This window comes from Thamnophis sirtalis, unplaced genomic scaffold (genome assembly GCF_051295495.1).
Source record: "Thamnophis sirtalis isolate CommonGarterSnake01/CBP01778 unplaced genomic scaffold, rThaSir2_p1.2 scaffold_8, whole genome shotgun sequence".
Lineage (NCBI taxonomy): Eukaryota > Metazoa > Chordata > Lepidosauria > Squamata > Natricidae > Thamnophis > Thamnophis sirtalis.
In genome coordinates this window covers 50211608-50231105 of record NW_028261388.1, presented here as the reverse complement: position 1 = coordinate 50231105, position 19498 = coordinate 50211608, and the positions used below count along the sequence as shown (strand labels likewise).

Here is a 19498-nt window from a genome sequence, read left to right as displayed (position 1 = left end):
ATTCTACCTATGTGCTGAAGTGATCATGAGGAAGTTGGAACTTGAAGAATTGAAAATCAGTGTCAAGATTGAAGGAAGGTTCATCAACAATATTCAATATGCTGATGACACAGCTGTCAGAAACTAAAGAGGCCTGAAATTTTTGGTGAAAAAGACTAAAGAAGAAGATAAGAAATTTGGCCTTTTCCTAAATGTCAAAAAGACCAAACTCATGATCTGTGATGGAATTTGCACTTGCAGAAGCAGAAGGAAAGGATTTTGCCAAATCAGAACTTCCTTGGAAAGAGACCTGTACCAAGAGACAGTGTAGTCCCAAGCTGGGAGAGTGGAAGAGGTTCCGGTAACCACACCCTAGAACCTTCTCAGGATATATGTAATATCTTAGAAAGTTACGGCTATAATTTGGCAAGATTCTGTCTATTGATTGTAAGCAAATAAAGAACTGGACTTGATTGGCTCTCATCATCTTGTCTCTGGATTTAAGTCTGACATGACCACTGCAAAGAATGGAAATGTCAAAGTAACAAATGACAGTGAAGAGATTAAAAGCATGCATCAATTCCCTTTCCTTTCATCACAGATTGATCAAAGCAATGCATATAGTCCAGAAATGAAGCATCAAATCCCCGAGGGCCACACAGCAAGCATGAATCAAATACAGAAAAGGCAGGACACCAGCCTAGCAATTAAATGCATATTAGTATGCGCTGTTGTGTTTCCCATAGCTATCTGCAGTTATGAAAATTGAAAAAAATTAGACACTAGGAAGAATATTGAGTAATTCAGACTGTGGTGTTAGAAACAGCTCCTGCCTCGAATGGCAAAAATGTGACACACACACACACACCCCCAAAAAAATATAGGGCTAAACACCATCAAACTGTCATCAACAAGAGCATAAAACAACTAAAGCCATACAAGACTGCAAAATGTGGAAAAAACTAGTCCAGTTTGTACACATTTGAACAGATAAGATCATAATGTTTAAAGTAAAGGATGTAGTTGAGTGAAAAAGAAAGCTTCTAAGGATTATATTGTACTTGAACCTGTTCAGAAATGAATACTAGAGTTTATAAATCAATGCAAGATCAAGCAATGTAGTGTCATACATGAATCCATGATATCTACTGTTTATTACATGAGATCTCATGAGATTTCAGCCATTTAAAATGAGGGAAAATACATTAAATTGTGTAATTGTATCATTACTTGTAAAAAGTTGCTGAATCCTCATGCAGTATGAAAAGAGATTTCCTTTTATTTTTACATTCATCAATTAGAATTTGCTTCAATACATACTGCCTTTTGTATTAATAAATGTTTTATTGCTATCATGAATAAAACCTACTTGGTCTTGATGAAATAAATGGTTATCAGATTTGTTAACTGACCCATTATTATTGCAGTACAGGCCTCTGCCTCCAAACTCTCATGCAAGTGATTGGCACATTAAAAGTGATTTGAATTGCTTAAAATATAATTTTTTTAAAAAAAACTAACTAACTTGGGAATACAACAGTTATAACATTCAAAATCCTCCTGGCTTGTGCAGCCCACAGTAGTCTCTCAAAGGACCAAACCTGGTTATAGCAGGAAGAAGGCAATGAAGGTCAGCTAGAATTGCAGGGGCCAAAAGAACATAGATAGGGGAGATGGGTGGGAAATTTGAAATGCTTTTTCAGTCATAAATTGGCAAGTGCCTGAATTTTGAACATGTGACAGCGGGAATGCTACAATGGCTGTAGCTTTTAGGATCTGGTTCAGCACCGTCATAACAGTTACTGAGCTAATGATCGTAAATTGAAGGCTACCTGTAGTTTCTCATGGAACCTGTCAGATTCTTGCAAAATCTTGAGAGTTCTGCAAAACAGTTTGATAGCTCCATTCTAAAGCATATACATTCATCTATTTTCTTAAGTATTCAATCATATGACAATTATACAAACCTAGTTGCTTATTTGGAATTGTAAATACTTTGAAGTAAATGAAGAACTTTAGAATGAATTTGTAAACAAATTTTTTAGCAGATCTGTACATTTTGAACATTTATTTAAACAGCATGTGCTGAGAAAGAGGCAATCAAGAATATGTACTCCAAGGTAATGGATGCATATGGACTCCTAGGTGTATTAAGGTTAAACCTTGGTAAGTACCTTCTATTTTTTATTTAGGAAATTGTTTGCCTATGTTTTCACTTCAGAAAAATAATAATCGTTAGAATTTCTTTCAGATTGTGATGTTTTTTCTGTAGCTTCTGTAGTAGGTTCACTTTTCAAAGAAAACTAATTTTGTTTATACACCAAGATGTTATTGAAAATCAATTACTGATAATTTTATGTACTGAGTACCGTATTTTTCAGAGTATAAGATGCACTGGAATTTAAGACACACCAAGGTTTTGAAGAGATAATTTTTTTTAAAAAGTAGGTAGGTAGATAGAGGGATAGAGAGGGAGAGAAAGAGAGAGAAATACAGTAGGTAGGGAGGGAGGGAGAGAGAGAGTAGGTAGGGAGAGAGAGAGAGAGAGAGAGAAATTAGGGGAGGAGAGAGAGGGTAGGTAGGTAGAGGGATAGAGAGAGAAATAGAAAGATAGAGATAAAGAGAAATACAGTAGATAGGAAGGGAGAGGGAGAGAGAGAGTAGGTAGGTTGGTAAGTAGAGGGATAGAGAGAGAAATGTATAAATATATATAGAGAGAAATATCAGTAGATAGGGAGGGAGAGAGAGAGAGTAGGTAGGTTGGTAGGTAGAGGGAGCAAGAGAGAGAAATACAATAGGTAGGTAGGGAGAGAGAGAGAGAGAGAGTAGGTAGTTAGGTAGATGTTTCCAAGTGTATTTATCCATGTGCTGGAGAAGGAAATTGCTGACAAATCTGCAGCACCTAAGACTTTGTTTCTGCTGGCACAGCACTTGATCAATGTAATTCTCATTACATTGGGGGCTTGCAGAGTGCTCCTGGGAGATGGGGTGGCAAAAAGAAGCAAAAAAAAATTTTCGTCAAAAAAATTGCATGCATAGCCTTATGAAGGCTTATAGAGTGCTACTTGAGGGCTGGGGGGGACAAAAAACAGCCCGTCTTTTGCTCATTTCTGCCCTCCACAGCCCCCAGGAACTCTGAAAGCCTCCATAAGGGTATGCACGGCCATTTTGGTGAAGGGGGCGGGGCTTCGGGAGGTAAAAATGCTATATTTGGTGTATAAGACACACCCAGATTTTCAGCCTCTTTTTTGAGGAAAAAAGGTGCGTCATACTCTGAAAAATATGGTAATTATTTTAAAATAATTCAGTTCTGTGTTGAAACAGTAAAACAATTGACAATTATTTTTTCTTGAACAATAGTAATCAGTTACTATTTATTACAGGAGATACATTACTGCATTATTTAGTACTTGTCACAGGATGCATGTCTGTTGGAAAAATTCAAGATTCTGAAGTTTTTCGTGTTACTTCCACTGATTTGATATCACTAAGAGCTGATCCTTCAGATGAGGAACGTGTCTCTGAAGTACGCAAAGTATTGAATTCAGGAAACTTTTATTTTGCTTGGTCTTCTGCTGGAGTCAGTTTAGATCTTAGTCTAAATGCTGATCGTAACATGCAAGAAGAAAGTACTGATAATAGGTTTTTCTGGTGAGTTTTGTTTTAAAAGTTCTATCCATTATGTTAGTTTATGTAACTGTTATGAAATGTCTCATGGTTTTTACATATCTACTTTTTTAAAGTTGCATTTTTTTTCTTAAAGCAATATATTATTTTAAAGAATCAGATCTTGCAGTGATTGTTGAAGAAATTTTCTTGAATATTTAGTTTCCATGTATGGGGGGAAACACAAATCTGAGTTTAGAAGTGGATTGTAAATTTCTCTCCAAAATTACAGAAACAGTTTAAAGCACTCCACAGAAGACTTTAAAACTTCTTTGTTTTAAATGTGTAGTGTTTTATCATGTTATTGTTTAAACATTATTTAATTCTTTGTCTATTCACCTGAAAATAAATTTTATTCAATATAGTCAGTGTTAATCTGGAGAAACAAACAAATGGTTGGGAAAAATATTCTCAAGTAATATGTTAAATGAGAAATTCCATCTGCTATTTTCATTTAGGCTTCATTTAGACAACTCTGTAAGTTGTCATTTGAAATTCCCAATGAAAGTAAACTGAAATTTGTTGAATGTAATTTATTAAGTCTAATTTATAAAATATTGTTTGATGTAGAAATATTTGAAATGTTTTGAATTTCAAATGTACATTTTAAAGTCTGAATAATTTTTATACTTTCTTCCTATTTTCCCAAATTCACATATTATTTTTTTAAATATATAATACATATTGGTTTAAATTTAATTTCAGAATTAAATTATGATCCTTAATTTTCTGATAGGAATCAATCATTGCATTTGCATCTGAAACATTATGGAGTAAAGTGTGATGAGTGGTTATTACGACTCATGTGTGGAGGAGTGGAGATTAGAACTATTTATGCAGCTCACAAACAAGCAAAGGCTTGCATTATTTCTCGACTGAGCTGTGAACGAGCTGGGACCAGATTTAACGTTCGAGGAACAAATGATGATGGCCATGTAGCCAATTTTGTTGAAACAGAGCAGGTATGGTAAGGATTTAACTGTTCATTAATCTAATTAGAGTATGTAAATTGGGTTTTTTTCTGTAGGTGATAGCAGCCAAACTACACCTGCAAGAGACACATTACATGGATTTTGTCATTATGGATTTGAAATTATAGGGCATAGAAACAAAATCAGTTTTATTTTTACATTTCTGTATAAATTTGCCCTTTGAAGCAAAAATTCTCAAAGCATATATTAGGAAGTAAAATTTATTGAACATGTTGCACAGAATTTGGTACTATAACAATTTTTCTAATAAATAAACAAGCAAAGAAACTTTTTGAATTATTGTTCTTGGTTCTCTCTGAGCTTGGTTGTTTTTTTGCAGACATTTTATTGTCCAACTAGGTAACGTCTTCATTGCTAGAAGGGAGTGGAATTTGCGCTCTGTTTAATATACAGCAGCTGTCATTGTTGCCCTGTCATTGTTGGTGGGGGTGTTGTTTTCTCCTTGGTAGTTTTTGTTAGTAGTTACTTTATTAGGGTACTGTTTGTCTACTATTTGTGTAGTGTTAATCTTGGTGTTAAACCCTGCTCATCTGGGTGTTGATTAGTGGCAAGGTGGTGTTCTGGTATTTTTCTTTCTTTTTAGTTTTGGGTAATGAAACCTTGAAAATAACCAATCCCATAGAGCACCAAGGACTGCACATGGAAGAAATTGTCATAAACTAACAGAGGAGCCTGAAGAAAAATGATTATCTGCATTTTAAGTAACAGTTCAATGTTAATTTCATTTTAATCCATAGAATGCACTTCCTCCATGTTAAAATTTAAATGTGGAGAAGTGTGGAAGAATATGTAAAAAAACAAAAGATAAACCCTGATTTATTTATTTGTTTTAAGACAAATTAATACAATAAATATATGTCCAACAGGTGATATTTCTAGATGAATGTGTGTCATCTTTTATACAAATTCGTGGATCTATTCCATTATTTTGGGAGCAACCTGGCTTACAGGTATGAAGGGTATCACTTTTCCATTGTGTTTTCTGTAATAATTGAATAAATTGTTTAGAGGGCAGGTAGCCAATACATTCTAGAGAAATTAATCTCTGGAGACTGTGAAAAACACAATTGTTTAAATTGTCAAAGTTATTGTTTATGAAGACATCAGAGTTGTTTCTGTCCCACTTATTTGTAGCTCAAGTGATTTTTAAAGAGCTTTCCTCTTTGAACGTTTTGTATTTTAACTCCTATAAATACACAGTAGGATTTAAAGAGCACCGAGTTGGAGAACTTCTTACAAGAATCTCAAATATTGGAAAATTGAGATTAGAAGTCTCAGTCCTGCCAAAACTGAGTGGCTATGTTTGCTCACCCCACTCCACTCCCAGTTTGAAGGTTTTTCACCTTTGGACTTGAGTGGGCTACCATTTCCCCATTTGAAATTAGTGCACAACTTTGGTGTTGGAGAAGATTGCTAAGAATTCAATAGAAAGTCAAGATTGAAGTGCAGAATTCTCACTGAAGATACAAATTATCTAGCTTCAAGTTATCATATTTTGGACAGTTCATGCAGATCAACTGCAGCACAATGGATGGACTTGATCCAGTGAAAATGGATAGGAGTAGTTAAAAATAAAATTTGCTGAATCCAAATGTTTTTGTGAAACAAGAAATGAATCCAAGGACATAGTAATTAAATCACTTTTCTGTTTCAGGTTGGATCTCATCGTGTCAGAATGTCAAGAGGATTTGAAGCGAATGCACCAGCCTTTGACAGGTAAAATTCTTTTCAAGAAGAATTCATATCTTCACAATTAATATGTGATTAATTTCATTGGAACTAAAACAAACCTAAAGATTAACATGTACATTGTTGAATTCTGATTTAACAATTTGTAACATAATTTATGTTAGTATCTTAATTATCTAAAAATGATCATATTTTGTTTTCTGAGTAATGAATACATGTCAAAAGTAAACTTTGTTATAAGCTTAACTTGCCTTTGCCGTAAAGATTAAAATTCTTTTGTACAGTTTCCATATAATTTCATGCACAGGGTAAGAGTTGGAAATTGCAAAAGCTTCATCTGTCTGTTTGGTAATAGCCAAAGAATAAGAGCATCTTCCACTCAAATGCTTAAATTGCTAGATTTTTATCTTTCTAAGAGATAACAGACCTTTTTCACTTTTCAGGCATTTTCATACTCTTAAAAATATATATGGTAAGCAGATAATTGTGAATCTTCTTGGTTCAAAAGAAGGAGAGCATATGCTTAGCAAAGCTTTTCAGGTAAGAATATTGTAACCATTACTAAATTTCCCATTCTGGCAATATTGAACAAGGGTTATCAAATCTTGCATTCATAAAGATAGAACAATTGGATTTCTTTGCAACTTACTTCTATGTAACATTTGAAAAAAAATTTATCTGACATCAATAAGATTGTCTTTTGAATTTTAAAAAAATAAATGAATCTTGAAAGTATAAACCAATTAAAATTAGTTCAGTATTAATTTTTAAAACATGATATTAATAACTCAAAATTATTTTAAGATCATGGCAATGAATTAATACTGATTTTATAGACAAGGTTCAGATCTTAATATATGACAGGTGAAGTATCAGTAGTAATATGTCAGTAATCCCACTAAAGCATCTTGATTTTCAGAAAGTATCTTACACTAATTTTAATAGAAGCATGGTATTTTATCTAGAATGTATTAAAATGTTCATTTACAACTATTAGTAATAAAGCTAACAGTTAAAATAACAGTTGTTGGCAGCATCGTATCTTTACGACTATTGAAATCATACCAGATGTCATTGTCATCTGTCTACTTGTCAGATGACAGATACTGACTTGTCTATCTTGTCTTCTGCTATCTCAACAGAGCCACTTGAAGGCATCTGAACATGTTAATGACATCAAAATGGTAAACTTTGACTATCATCAAATGGTGAAAGGTGGAAAAGCAGAAAAGCTGCATGGTGTTCTTAAACCACAGATCCAGAAATTCTTTGAATGTGGATTTTTTTATTTTGATGGAAAAGAAGTTAAAAGGTTTGGTTATTTCATTTCTGTTGATTTGCAAATATAAAATTATATTTTGCTTTTGCCCTAATAACACAGTTTATCCCGTGTTTGTCTTCTTCCACTACAGATATAAATGGTGAAAGTCAGTTTTTCACAAATGTGTGTGAAGTAGCACTTTAATTTTGATATCCTGACTAACATTTTGTGAAAGAGTTTTATGGTTTATATGCAGATTATTTAATATTCTTCTTGTATTTGGTGCAGATCACAGAGTGGTACTATAAGAACAAACTGCTTGGATTGTCTAGATAGAACAAATAGTGTGCAGGCATTTATTGGCTTAGAGGTAAGAATTTAATTGTATTGCACAATTATAGTTTGGGGGGAACCATTGAAATTAATATTCATTGAATGTTATATCTTAAATATTAAATCAATGTAAGAGGGTGGATTATTTTTTCCATTCTATTTTTCATTTTTGTAAAAGAATAGATCATGGCATACAAGTTTAATAAGTTAGTCTTATTATTGAGCAAATCATAACAATACAGGTTTCCAGTCCTTTATTTTTCCTTGTAGTGTTAAGTTTCCATTTCATAGAGTTAATAGATTTATACAAATTTATACAATTACTTTATTGGAGCAAAAGTTAACTAAAAAAAGTTCATGCTACAAACCTTCCTAATACTGACATTTTAGGAACCAAAACGCTTACAGTCAGAAGGTGAAAATATCAATAAATAATGCACAATATTAAAATCTCCATGAATGCATTTTTCATAAGCATAATTTTTTTGTTAGCCGCCTCTTTTAACAGCCATCTATTAAAGTATCTTGAAGAGTGAAGGAATTGTGATTAGTCCATGAAAATTTTTATTTTGAACATGCTTTTAAAAAAACATCCTGTGAAAGTTTCAGTAGAGAAGATCTTGCCAATGCATATACCGCAATATTAAAACGTTAATTAAAACTTTAAAACTTTTGGAGTATGAAAGTATTGTTTGAAAGTATTGAGGCACATGGATATTCCTGCTAAGTTTTAATAGTAGAAGATAGGATTAGGCTTTCAATGGACAACTAGATGTAACAGAACATATTTTAATCAAAAATATATACATTGAGGTTAACTTTTCCAGTTATTTATTTGCCTCCCTTCTGCATCCATATGCATACTATCAAACACTTTTACTGGCATGTTCATCGTTGTCATGCAGTCTTAATAGGGACCATCTGCAAATAGAAAACTGGGTACAATATAATTTAAAAAACAGCTAAGATTGCATGGCAACGATCATCATGCCGGTAGATGTGTTTGATAATATGCATATGGATGCACAAGGGAGGCATTCACACGGGGGGGTGCTCTTCTGGTTTCCGGCATGTGCACATGCGCTCCCATTTCGGCACTTGGTGCTGAAAAGGTTTGCCAAAACTGACCTATAAGTTTGGAGCCTTAATCACTATACTAGACTGTCCCGTGTTCATTCTGTCTAAATAAATAAGGCGGGAATGAAGAAAAACATAATAAGACAGTTTTTGCTCCTCTTATCGTGTAGATCTTCCTGTCATTGCTAATTTTAATTATAATAACAATGATATAATCTACCTTTAGAATATATTCTATAAATCTAGAAACTGATTAAATAGTTTTATAAGATTGCCCAAAAGGGCTTTTTTTGTTTAAAAAAAAAAGGTTGATATTGTTTAAATTAACTTTTTCATTACTTCATTATAGATGCTAACAAAACAATTAGAAGTTTTAGGCTTAGCTGAAAAACCTCAGCTGGTTACTCGATTCCAGGAAGTTTTCCGGTCAATGTGGTCTGTTAATGGTGATTCGGTCAGTAAAATATATGCTGGAACTGGAGCTCTTGAAGGAAAAGCAAAGGTAATATTTTAATAGTAAATTCACTATTGGTATCTTAACTTTATGGATCTTTCCTGTATTTTGGACTACTATATATTGTAATCCCAGTGAAGTGTTGCATTTATCCTTGAGTTAGGATATTTGACAATTGCAATCTCTTTTAGTCATTTTTCTATAGTTCTTTATCATTTAAAAATCATACAATGACTGTTATAAAAACCAATATTTGTCTTGTTTTCCATTTTTACCACATTTTGCAGATAATCTTAAAGATTTAGCTCAGCAATGTGCATGAATAATCACACTAGATATATGTTATATTAAGTAGCTGTCAGCGAGCTGTAAGTGATACTATATAATTAGAATAGTCAAGCTAAAAATTTCATATAGCTTATCTTTGCCTGAATTGCCTGTATGTTGTATATGAAAACTAAATTACTAAATATATATTTTACTTATGGATTTCTATGTATTTTATCTATGACTTTTCAGAAGCTTATATAATCCCTAAATTGAGGAAAATAACATATTCTGTTATTTTCATTGCATGCATTTCTGTAATAATACCACGAAGATTAACTTTTTCAAATTAAAACTTGAAATATACTCATTTTTTTTCTACTGTAGTCTTTAACATCTTAACTAATCTTTCTTTTCCTTTTCTTTCGGGTCATTTCTATTGCCTGATATGTAATTGGTGAGTGTAATTCTTGAATATTATCAACTGTTCTGTATTGTGTTTAAAAATACTTACCGGTACATAGACCAAATGTAAGGAAGCAAAATGGTAAGATTTGATATTAACTCTTGTTTACTTTTTTAAAGGGCAGCTTTCCCTTTAGGATACTTTTTTTGTTTTGTTTAAAGGCCAGCATCCTTCAATATAGTTATTTCAAACCTCAAAAGTTAGTACAGAATTAATGCTATATAAATATTTTTAATTTAAGAAACTTTTGCTTCCAACAATTTCTGCTCCCATCCCAAGGGTTGGTTACAAATGGTATTATATCATATTAAAAAAACATAAAAATAAAGCAATTAATAACTTATTTGGGAAAAAAGGTTGAGATGAATGAAATGATACAATGCTCGTTAGGACATTTTATATTGGCAGAACTATGTGTGGGCAAATCTCACAATTGAGATTCCTCTCAGTAATAAATTAGGTTGGAATATTACAATGACTATACTTTTGTAAGTTACACTTTATTTAACAGTGACCCTGAAACATGTAGACGATATTTTTTCATCCATTTCAGGAAGTGTTCAGTTGTGAAGTATAGAATATTTTGAAAAATAAATGTTGAGAATTGGAAGATATTCTTTTATCCTGTTTACAGGGTAGGCAAACCTCATGCCTTCCATTTCTAAAATAAATATATTTTTGTTGGATCACAATTGCTGCAATCTTTTTCCATTAGCTATGATAGTTTAGGAACAATGACAAATGAAATTAAAAAACTGCAGTGCATTATGCTGCCTCTGGAGTAAATCAATTGTTAAAGAAATGATTTTTCTTGTATCTCCCGTCTTTCTAAATTTTAAATTATGATTTAAACACACATATATAGGGACATATAGATAGATGCCTATACATTATAAATGTGCTGTAAATACATATATTTTTTTGAGTTGTAAACATTTGAATGTATCAGTAGTGTATTGTCAGTAATTTTGCTATTTGTTTTCTATTGTTGTGTACCCTCCTTTTTCTTTGGTCAAAATAAGGTTAGGAGTGCTATATGATGTCTTCTAAAATTTACCCAATCTTTCAAAAACATCTTTATATGAATTTAATCTTTAAAAAAAACAGTATTTCCTGAGATATCCATTAAATAAGCCATTCCCTTTTCCTCACATGTTGTTCTATCTTATATTGCAATTTCAAAAATATGTAGTATGTGGAACACTGATCTTTACTTTCTCAACAGTTTAACACACTATAAATTAACTACTAATGATACTATGCAGATTTCCCCAAACACCATTAAATTTGTTTGAGTTCCTAACAATACCTTTTCACACAATAATTGTCAGAATATTTCTTCAGGTAATGTGTTAATGTTTGTGCTTGTGTCTAATTGAGATCCGATTATCAACATACACTAAACCATGCCATCACATTTTAAGGACAGAATTAAGACACATCCATGAATAAACTATTCACATTTATCTGATGCAGTTTACAATGTCCATGTTCTGTGCTACTTGTAACAATATGAATTGTGCATGCCCCCACAGAGTATTCTTTATTTATTGCAATTGTTTTTCAAATGTGTGTTAGATCTAAGGAGTAAATAGCCCATGGTGGCTTCCTTTTTTTGGACTTTATGCTAAACAGTTCAGTTCTCCACTCTTTTCCATGTAAATTCTTATTTTCATATCATCTTACATTACAACAAAGCACTACTCTCAGGGCCATAACCAAAGCAGTCCTACAGATTTTCATTTAAAAATAAATAAATTCTCTGTCCTGTAAATTTATCTGTAACCCTAATAAGGCGTCTATGATAGTTCAAAATTCACAATTGTCACTTTCAACTGTAGTTCAGTGAAAATTTAAGAGTCTTAAACTGAAACATATTATTTACCTATGTACTCGTCAGTTACTGTTCAAAAACAATATTTTTATATGGGATGCAGAATCACTTCAGGACTTCCTTTAACTGTGGGACTTTATTCACCTCCTCTCCCAAGAAAACCACAGTACAGACGGATTTTCTTTTATGCAGTGTAACAACTAGTCTCCTACTTTTTCTAATTTCCTGCAGTATTACTTTGTAACAACAGTACCATTGTGGAACTAAAGGTGACCATTTTGATAGAAGATATTCATTTCTTCTGCAGAGAGCCTGTATCTTCAAACAACACTTACTTATAACAACATGTAGCATGTATCACACTTTAGCTTTAGGCAACCTGAAATAAACCATCTTTATTCAGCTCAGCAAAAAGGCAAGAATGAAAGACAGTTTGAGAGAATAGGCAGCATTCTCTCAGTGAGGAGAACAAATTCACACAAGTGAAGTAGATGTAAAAATTGAGATGAAATACATAAAGATATAACATCACCATGACAGGAAAAAAGTTTTAGGAATACCACTGCCGCCTTCTCCAATGCAAGCAGAATTCTACTAAGAAAAAGTCTGAAATCAACCAATTGCAACTGAAACCCTTAAGAATAGTTTCTCCAGTGCACTGCTCGGAGAGTCCAAATGCTGGGTTAACACAGCCTATCTGCCCTTGGACTGAGTGATGTTTTTGTTGACCACGCCTCCCTTTGCCTCTGCATGCTCAGTTCGAAAACTCAGTCCGCGCGTTAGGACTGTTTTGGGAGAGCTCCAGTCTAAGGTCAGATAGGCTGGAAAAAGTTTCCCACTTTGGACCACGTTTAGACTCTCAGATAGAGAAAATTACAGCTACTACAAGAACTGTCAAATTGCCTCCATTGAGGCTTCTGTCGCTTTAAAAAAGGGCTACCGGGCTTAAGTCTGAAATCAACCAATTGCAACTGAAACCCTTAAGAATAGTTTCTATAGCATATGCTAAATAAATAGCTTTGTAATAGAAGGGTATTTTACTTTTCATAAATGCAAGATGTGCATGACCACTCTATGTAATTTTTTTGTCATTTAAATATTTTTTGGCTTGTATGTCTAAGGATTTTATGCTTGTCTTTGATCCTATCCCAGCATAAAATGTATTGATTTGCAAATTTGTAAAAATTCAGTTTAATAGTCCATGAAAACTAATTTATTTAATAGAAGACTGTTAATTGATTTAGAACCACATTATGTGTGCTTGCCAAACTGTATAAATAGCTTATAAAATATTTATACATTTTCCTCCCTACCAGACCGGAAAGCTGAAGGATGGTGCACGTTCCGTGACTAGAACAATTCAAAATAACTTTTTTGATAGCTCAAAGCAGGAAGCTATTGATGTTTTGTTGTTGGGCAATACCCTGAATAGTGATTTAGCAGACAAAGCACGGGCTCTCTTGACCACTGGCAGTTTACGTGGTATGTATTTCTAGATTCTTAATATGTATGGCTGCTAATAAAACTGGTTGCATCGAAGGTTTCACTTCTACATGTGGAAGATTAGCTGCCTAAAGTCAATTTAGAGCTGGGTGGTACCAAAATCTAAAGAAAGAAACTCATTTTGCAAAAGGCAAAACCAAAGTACATTCTTCTTGCAAACATTTTGTAGAAGTATGAGAATTGCTTTATAATCCATGCACTGTATTGTTTCAGTACACAAATTCATGCTACTGTAGAAAAACTAGCATTTTTTCTGTTCATAATTTTTGAGCTATTGTATTCTATGTGCTCTAAGAAAAAATCAAAATATTTATTCTATAACAACAGTCTCCTTTCTTTAAATACTTGGCTATGCTTTAATTAGATTATTTTTGAGAACATCAGAAAATAAAGGAATCTCATGTTTATTATATATCAAATGTATGTATGAATAGACTATATTAAAAAGAAAAAATCCCATATTTTCAGCAAATCTAACTACTGTTTGCAACTCCCTCTGCATGACAACTATTTATACTTGTACTTTAAATGTCTAGATTCTGGTTCTAGTCTGAATAATAATTTCAAAGTTTATTTAATTAAATTTGCAGCTATTTCCAAGTTACATAACATTATATAGACAGATATATTATGTGCAATACTCTGCAGAAGATTAGGAAATTGTTTTCTAAATTTTTAACATTCAGTGTAAGGTATCCTGGAAATCTTCCAATATAACTTGGTAACATCTAACTGTTCGTTTAATTCTTTCCTTTCTCACTGCATCCATAGTTTCAGAGCAAACTTTGCAATCAGGTAGAGTATAGCACCCATAATTATCAATATATGGAATTATAATCAATGTTAAATTATTTTCAGATATTTTTGTTTCCTTGAAATGCATATAGAGTATTTTATGCACTCTTATAATGTAAACAATTTATTCTATTATTCCAAGAACTATTTCCTATCTGTTAGTTTCAGATATACTCGGTCTTAAGGCCATCTTATTTTTATTCTTAAACAGAAAATAACATTGTCACTAGTAAAAGGCAAGTAGAGTGGATAGAGTATAAACTTTAGGTTTACTGTTATAAGAAAAATGGAATTGACAATCCTCAGTTTAAAAAAATGACGCTTGATTCTTAGCAATAATGCAGGAGACTTGTTTAGCTTGGGAAATATTTTGCAATTAACACTTTGAAAGACAAGTTATAGAAATTTTTGGTGCTAAACTTCAGATTTTAAAAGACAAAAATTTGGATTCTATGGCTCTTTCATCATGCTTATCCAACCAAAATAGTAGAATCATCTTATGAACTGAAGTGGTGAAAGCATGCTATTGTTCATCATTAAGACCAAGAAAATGCAAGACATGGGAGAAATACTGTTGAAGCATTAGGTGCTGAAAGTAGCTGACCTTTGCTACTTGCTGAAAGCAAGATAAAAAATACCTGTCGAGGTTTACATTTCAAATGGCCATCACTGTTTTATTTAGAATTTATTTTAAGATTCTGTCTGCTAGTAAGAAGAGAAACAAATGTGAATTTAATTTCTCTTCTTAGCAGAAGGCAGACAATTCAAAAAACAAATACTAAACTATCTGGTGGCTCATAGAAAGCACTGTGAGGAGAAACCAAATACACAGATACAATCAATAAATCGTAATCTGTAACAAACTTGTTCTATGTTCATATAGAATAAATGGTGAGTCTACTAGTTTCAAAAAAGTAGCTCAGATATGCCACAGATATTTAATATAATGAAGATTTTTAAACATGGCTAAATGTAACTTTAAAACATGCTTCAGAATTCAGTTCTCTGAGCTATTATTTATGTAGAACTATCATTTGAAAAATTGATAAACCCTTGAGAAGGTACTTGCTCATTTGAATGCTTTTTTGTGGATTTATTTTTAAAGCTTAATGCTTCTAGCTTGTTGACTTGGAGATTAGAAATGTACTTACAAAATAAAATACTTTTGTGTAAACTACATTTTGTAGCATCATCAAAAATACTGACGAGCATGTGTGAGAACTTTTACAAATATTCAAAGCCCCAAAAAATTCGAATTTGTGTTGGAACATGGAATGTCAATGGAGGGAAACAATTTCGAAGCATTGCTTTTAGAAACCAGACTCTGACTGACTGGCTTTTGGATGCACCAAAGATAGCTTGCATCAGTGAATTCCAAGGTAAGCCTTGCTGTGTTGTTGTTGTTGGGTTTATTTTTATTTTTATTTACTTTGCATCTTTATTCTTTAAAGCAATTTTCACTCTTGAATTTCAGATCGAAAGAGCAAGCCTATTGACATCTTCGCTATAGGGTTTGAAGAAATGGTAGAGCTAAATGCAGGAAACATTGTGAGTGCAAGGTAGGTGCCACTACTTTATAAATATTAAATTAAACAGACTGCTAATCTGTAAGATACTTTCAAAAATACAACTTGCCTATTCTGAATCCTTGATGTCAATATTCTGCAGCTTTTTCCTATAAAAAATCGAGACAGTTGCTATGAATGCTTACCTGAAAACTATCACAACTTATTTTTTAAACAAATGGAGTATACACAGTTAGTGCACAAGGAGCAAATATGAATTCCCTAGGCTTTCTTATTGAGAGCCAGTTTGGGGTAGTGGTTAAGCCTCCAGGCTAGAAACTGGGAGATTGAGAGATCTGGTCCTTCCTTAGGCATAAAGCCTGCTGAGTAACCTTAGGTCAGTCACTCTGTCTCAGTCCTGAGAAGAAAACAGTAGCAAACACTTCTGAAATCTTGCCAAGAAAACTTGTCAAAACTGACTGAGAGATAGCACTCTACTTTCTTCTTATTTATTTATTTATTTATTTGTTTATTTAATCAATTTGTAAAGCTGCCTATTTCAATAAATTACTCTGGGCAGTGAATGATAACAAGTAGAATAAAAGCAATGACATAATACATATAAAAATACACTCCCACCCACAAAGACAAGCAAGTCACCAGAATATAGCAAACAGCATTCCTTCCTACAGTAGTATTGATGATGACTTACCTAGTTAGGGTAATGATATGTCTGCAAGAAAACAAGCAAACTCAGAGAGCACCAAAGACCCCCTCAAATACAAAAAAAAATAAATACAAAAATTAAAATATAAAGCAGCAAGAAAACAACATATAGTCAACAGAGGTAGTATAGCCAGCAGATTACACACCTTTTATACACTCAGACCCAAGATCAGAACAAGATCTTTAGCACCTTACAGTCAGCAGTGTTGAGACCATCCTGGCCTCTGGATAGAGAATGTTCCATAGAATGATCACTATGGAGGAAAAAGGGGAAAAAATCTTTGTCCCTACCAACAAGCATTCTTCAGCTAACAAGACCTAAAGCATGCCTATCCTGATGGACCAGATAGGATAGGAACAAACAATGGAGCAGAGGCAGTCCCTCAAGTGATTTGGTCCCAAGATCTTTAATGGTGGCAACTAGCAGCTTGAGTTGCACCAAGAAGCATGCTGACAACTAATGCAGTGCATGAAGTAGTGGCATTATATGCACCAAATAACTGGTGCCATTAAGTACTTATGTTCCTGCATTCTGCATCAATTAAAGTTTCCAAAGGCACTTCAAGGGTAGTTTCACTACAACACATTGTAGTAGTCCAATCAGGAAGTAAGTAAGGGTGTAACTGGTGCAAAACTTAAAGATATGCAAAGGCCCTCCTAACGATGGCTGCAACCTGCTCCTTCAGCAAGACCTGTGATTCCAAGAGTACCCCCAGATTTTGTACCAAGTCTGTCTGAGGTACTGCTACCCCACATCTCTAACCAAAAATAGAAAATTCCTAGCAATAAAAGATCCAAACACCCAAAGCTACTTTGATTTGCTTGGATTGAGCTGAAGTCTGTTGCATCTCTTCCACACCCCTAGACGTTTCGCGCACTTGGACAGAATGTCCATGGCATCATTCAAGTAGTCTAGGGTGGAGATATATAGCTGGATATCCTCAGCATTCTGGTGACACTTCACCTCAAACTATCAGATGATCTCACTCAGTGGCCTCATGTAAATGTTCAACATGGGAAAGTCAACTACCATATTTTTTGGAGTATAAGATGCATCTTTTTCCCCTAAAAAGAGGGTAAAAATCTAGGTGTGTCTTATAGCATTTTTGACCTACTGAAACTAAATCCCCTTTGCAAAAATGGTCGTGCAGAGGGTTTGGGAGGCTTGCAAAGTGCTCCTAGGGGCTGGGGAGGGCAAAAAGGAGCAAAATATGGCCCGTTTTTGCGACCCCCCCCAGCCCCCAGGAACACTCTACAAGCCTCCCAAAGTTCTGCAACCCCCCTCTTTTTTTTTTTTTTTTTTTTTTTTTTTTGCAAAAAACGAGGCGTGCAGATGGTTTGGGAGGCCTGCAGAGTGCAAAAACCTTTTTTTTAAAATCACCTCTTCAAAATCATGGTGCGTCTTATACTCTGGTGCGTCTTATAGTCCAAAAAATACACTAAGTCCTGCAGTACTTCCCAAGGCAGGAGTTGTGGACTGGATCTCTTCTCCACTATTAACACTGATTGAAATCTACCTCAGAGGAAGAACCAGCACAGCCCTGTACTGCCGACCCCCATTATTGGTCTAGAAGGATACCATGGTCAATGATAATGAAAGCTGTGAGAGGTCAAGAAGAGCATGGATGACTGCACTCCCTCAGAGTGTATGTATTAGTGTGTACTAGTATTAAAATATGTTAAATGGCTGTTTACATCAGTTTCAACAGCACATCCCAATTATGGAAACAATTAAGTCTATGTATTTTGTAGACCGCTACTACAGGCATTTTTGTCTGTTCCGTATGACTTTTTTGGGTAAATACATGTAATCCTCAATTACCAACCACAATTAGCCCAAAATGTCTGTTGCTAAGTGAAACAGTTATGTGAATTTTGCGCCAGTTTACAATCTTTCTTGCCACAGTTGTTAACTGAATCACTACAATTGTTAAATTAGTAATACGGTTGTTAAGTGAAACTGGCTTCCCCAGATCTGGCTTGTCAGAAGGTCATAAGAGATGATCACATGATGCAAAAGATGATCAAATGATTTCGGGACATTCCAACCATCATAAATATGAATCAGTTGCCTGACATTTGAATTTTGATGACATGACATGGAGATGCTTCAGTGATCTTAAATGTGAACAAAAATATTGTAAATCACTTTTCAGTGCCATTGTAACTTTGAAGGGTCACTAAACAAATTGTTGTAATTCTCAGATTACCTGTATTACTACAAATTCCTACTTTTCAATTTTAGGTGTTTTTTTTTAAAGAACTTACCGTAATTATTTTCAGAAAAAAATAATGTACATGTCCTATAAAAACTAAAATATTTTGTCTATACTGGCAGTACAACTAATCAGAAGTTATGGGCTGCTGAACTGCAGAAGACGATCTCAAGAGACTACAAATATGTTCTCTTGGCTTCAGAACAATTGGTGGGTGTGTGCCTCTTTGTATTCATCAGACCTCAGCATGCCCCTTTTATCAGGTAAATGTTCTGATATGTTAAAACCAACCATTTTAGGTCATTTTATCACTCTGATGAATGTATTTCAGCTATGTATTAAAAACCATGAAACAAGCTTACAGATATAACCACAGATAATGAATATTCCTATCCTATTTTCACATTTTGTGACAATAATCAACTTTTATGTAATTATACTTACAAAAGTATCTGATAAAGAGAAAAAAGTTTTGATACACATTCTATTTAGTATGTGCTTGGGAATATTTTTCTTGCTATAAAATGCACTATAGAAAGCTCTCCAGAGAAATTGAGAAACAGAGAGGAAGGATACACTCAATTGGACATTTTTGAGTGTGTCAGAGAAGTTAGGGATCTGCTAGTACCAAACAGATTACATGTTCCTCATAGAATCCTTGCTGTGACATCAAGTTGGATTTGATATAACTTGATTTCCTCATCCTTGTTGCTTTTCTATTGGTGGGATATGCAC

General features: G+C 33.6%; 1 protein-coding gene across 5 annotated transcripts in view; it reads left to right on the top strand.

Annotated features, from left to right (window-relative positions):
• The window catches only part of SYNJ1 (synaptojanin 1), a 59121-nt gene that overhangs the window by 5074 nt on the left and 34549 nt on the right, over positions 1-19498 (top strand). For 4 of the 5 annotated variants that reach the window (XM_087721605.1, XM_087721601.1, XM_087721603.1 and 1 more), the window contains exons 4-17: positions 2059-2145; positions 3363-3630; positions 4382-4607; positions 5504-5587; positions 6292-6353; positions 6770-6866; positions 7469-7638; positions 7876-7957; positions 9347-9499; positions 13335-13500; positions 14293-14316; positions 15504-15695; positions 15791-15875; positions 18886-19026. In XM_087721605.1, coding sequence (XP_087577731.1) covers positions 2059-2145; positions 3363-3630; positions 4382-4607; positions 5504-5587; positions 6292-6353; positions 6770-6866; positions 7469-7638; positions 7876-7957; positions 9347-9499; positions 13335-13500; positions 14293-14316; positions 15504-15695; positions 15791-15875; positions 18886-19026 — 1837 coding nt within the window. The remainder of the gene's footprint in view (positions 1-2058; positions 2146-3362; positions 3631-4381; positions 4608-5503; positions 5588-6291; positions 6354-6769; positions 6867-7468; positions 7639-7875; positions 7958-9346; positions 9500-13334; positions 13501-14292; positions 14317-15503; positions 15696-15790; positions 15876-18885; positions 19027-19498) is intronic. The other variant, XM_087721602.1, reaches the window with a different exon arrangement.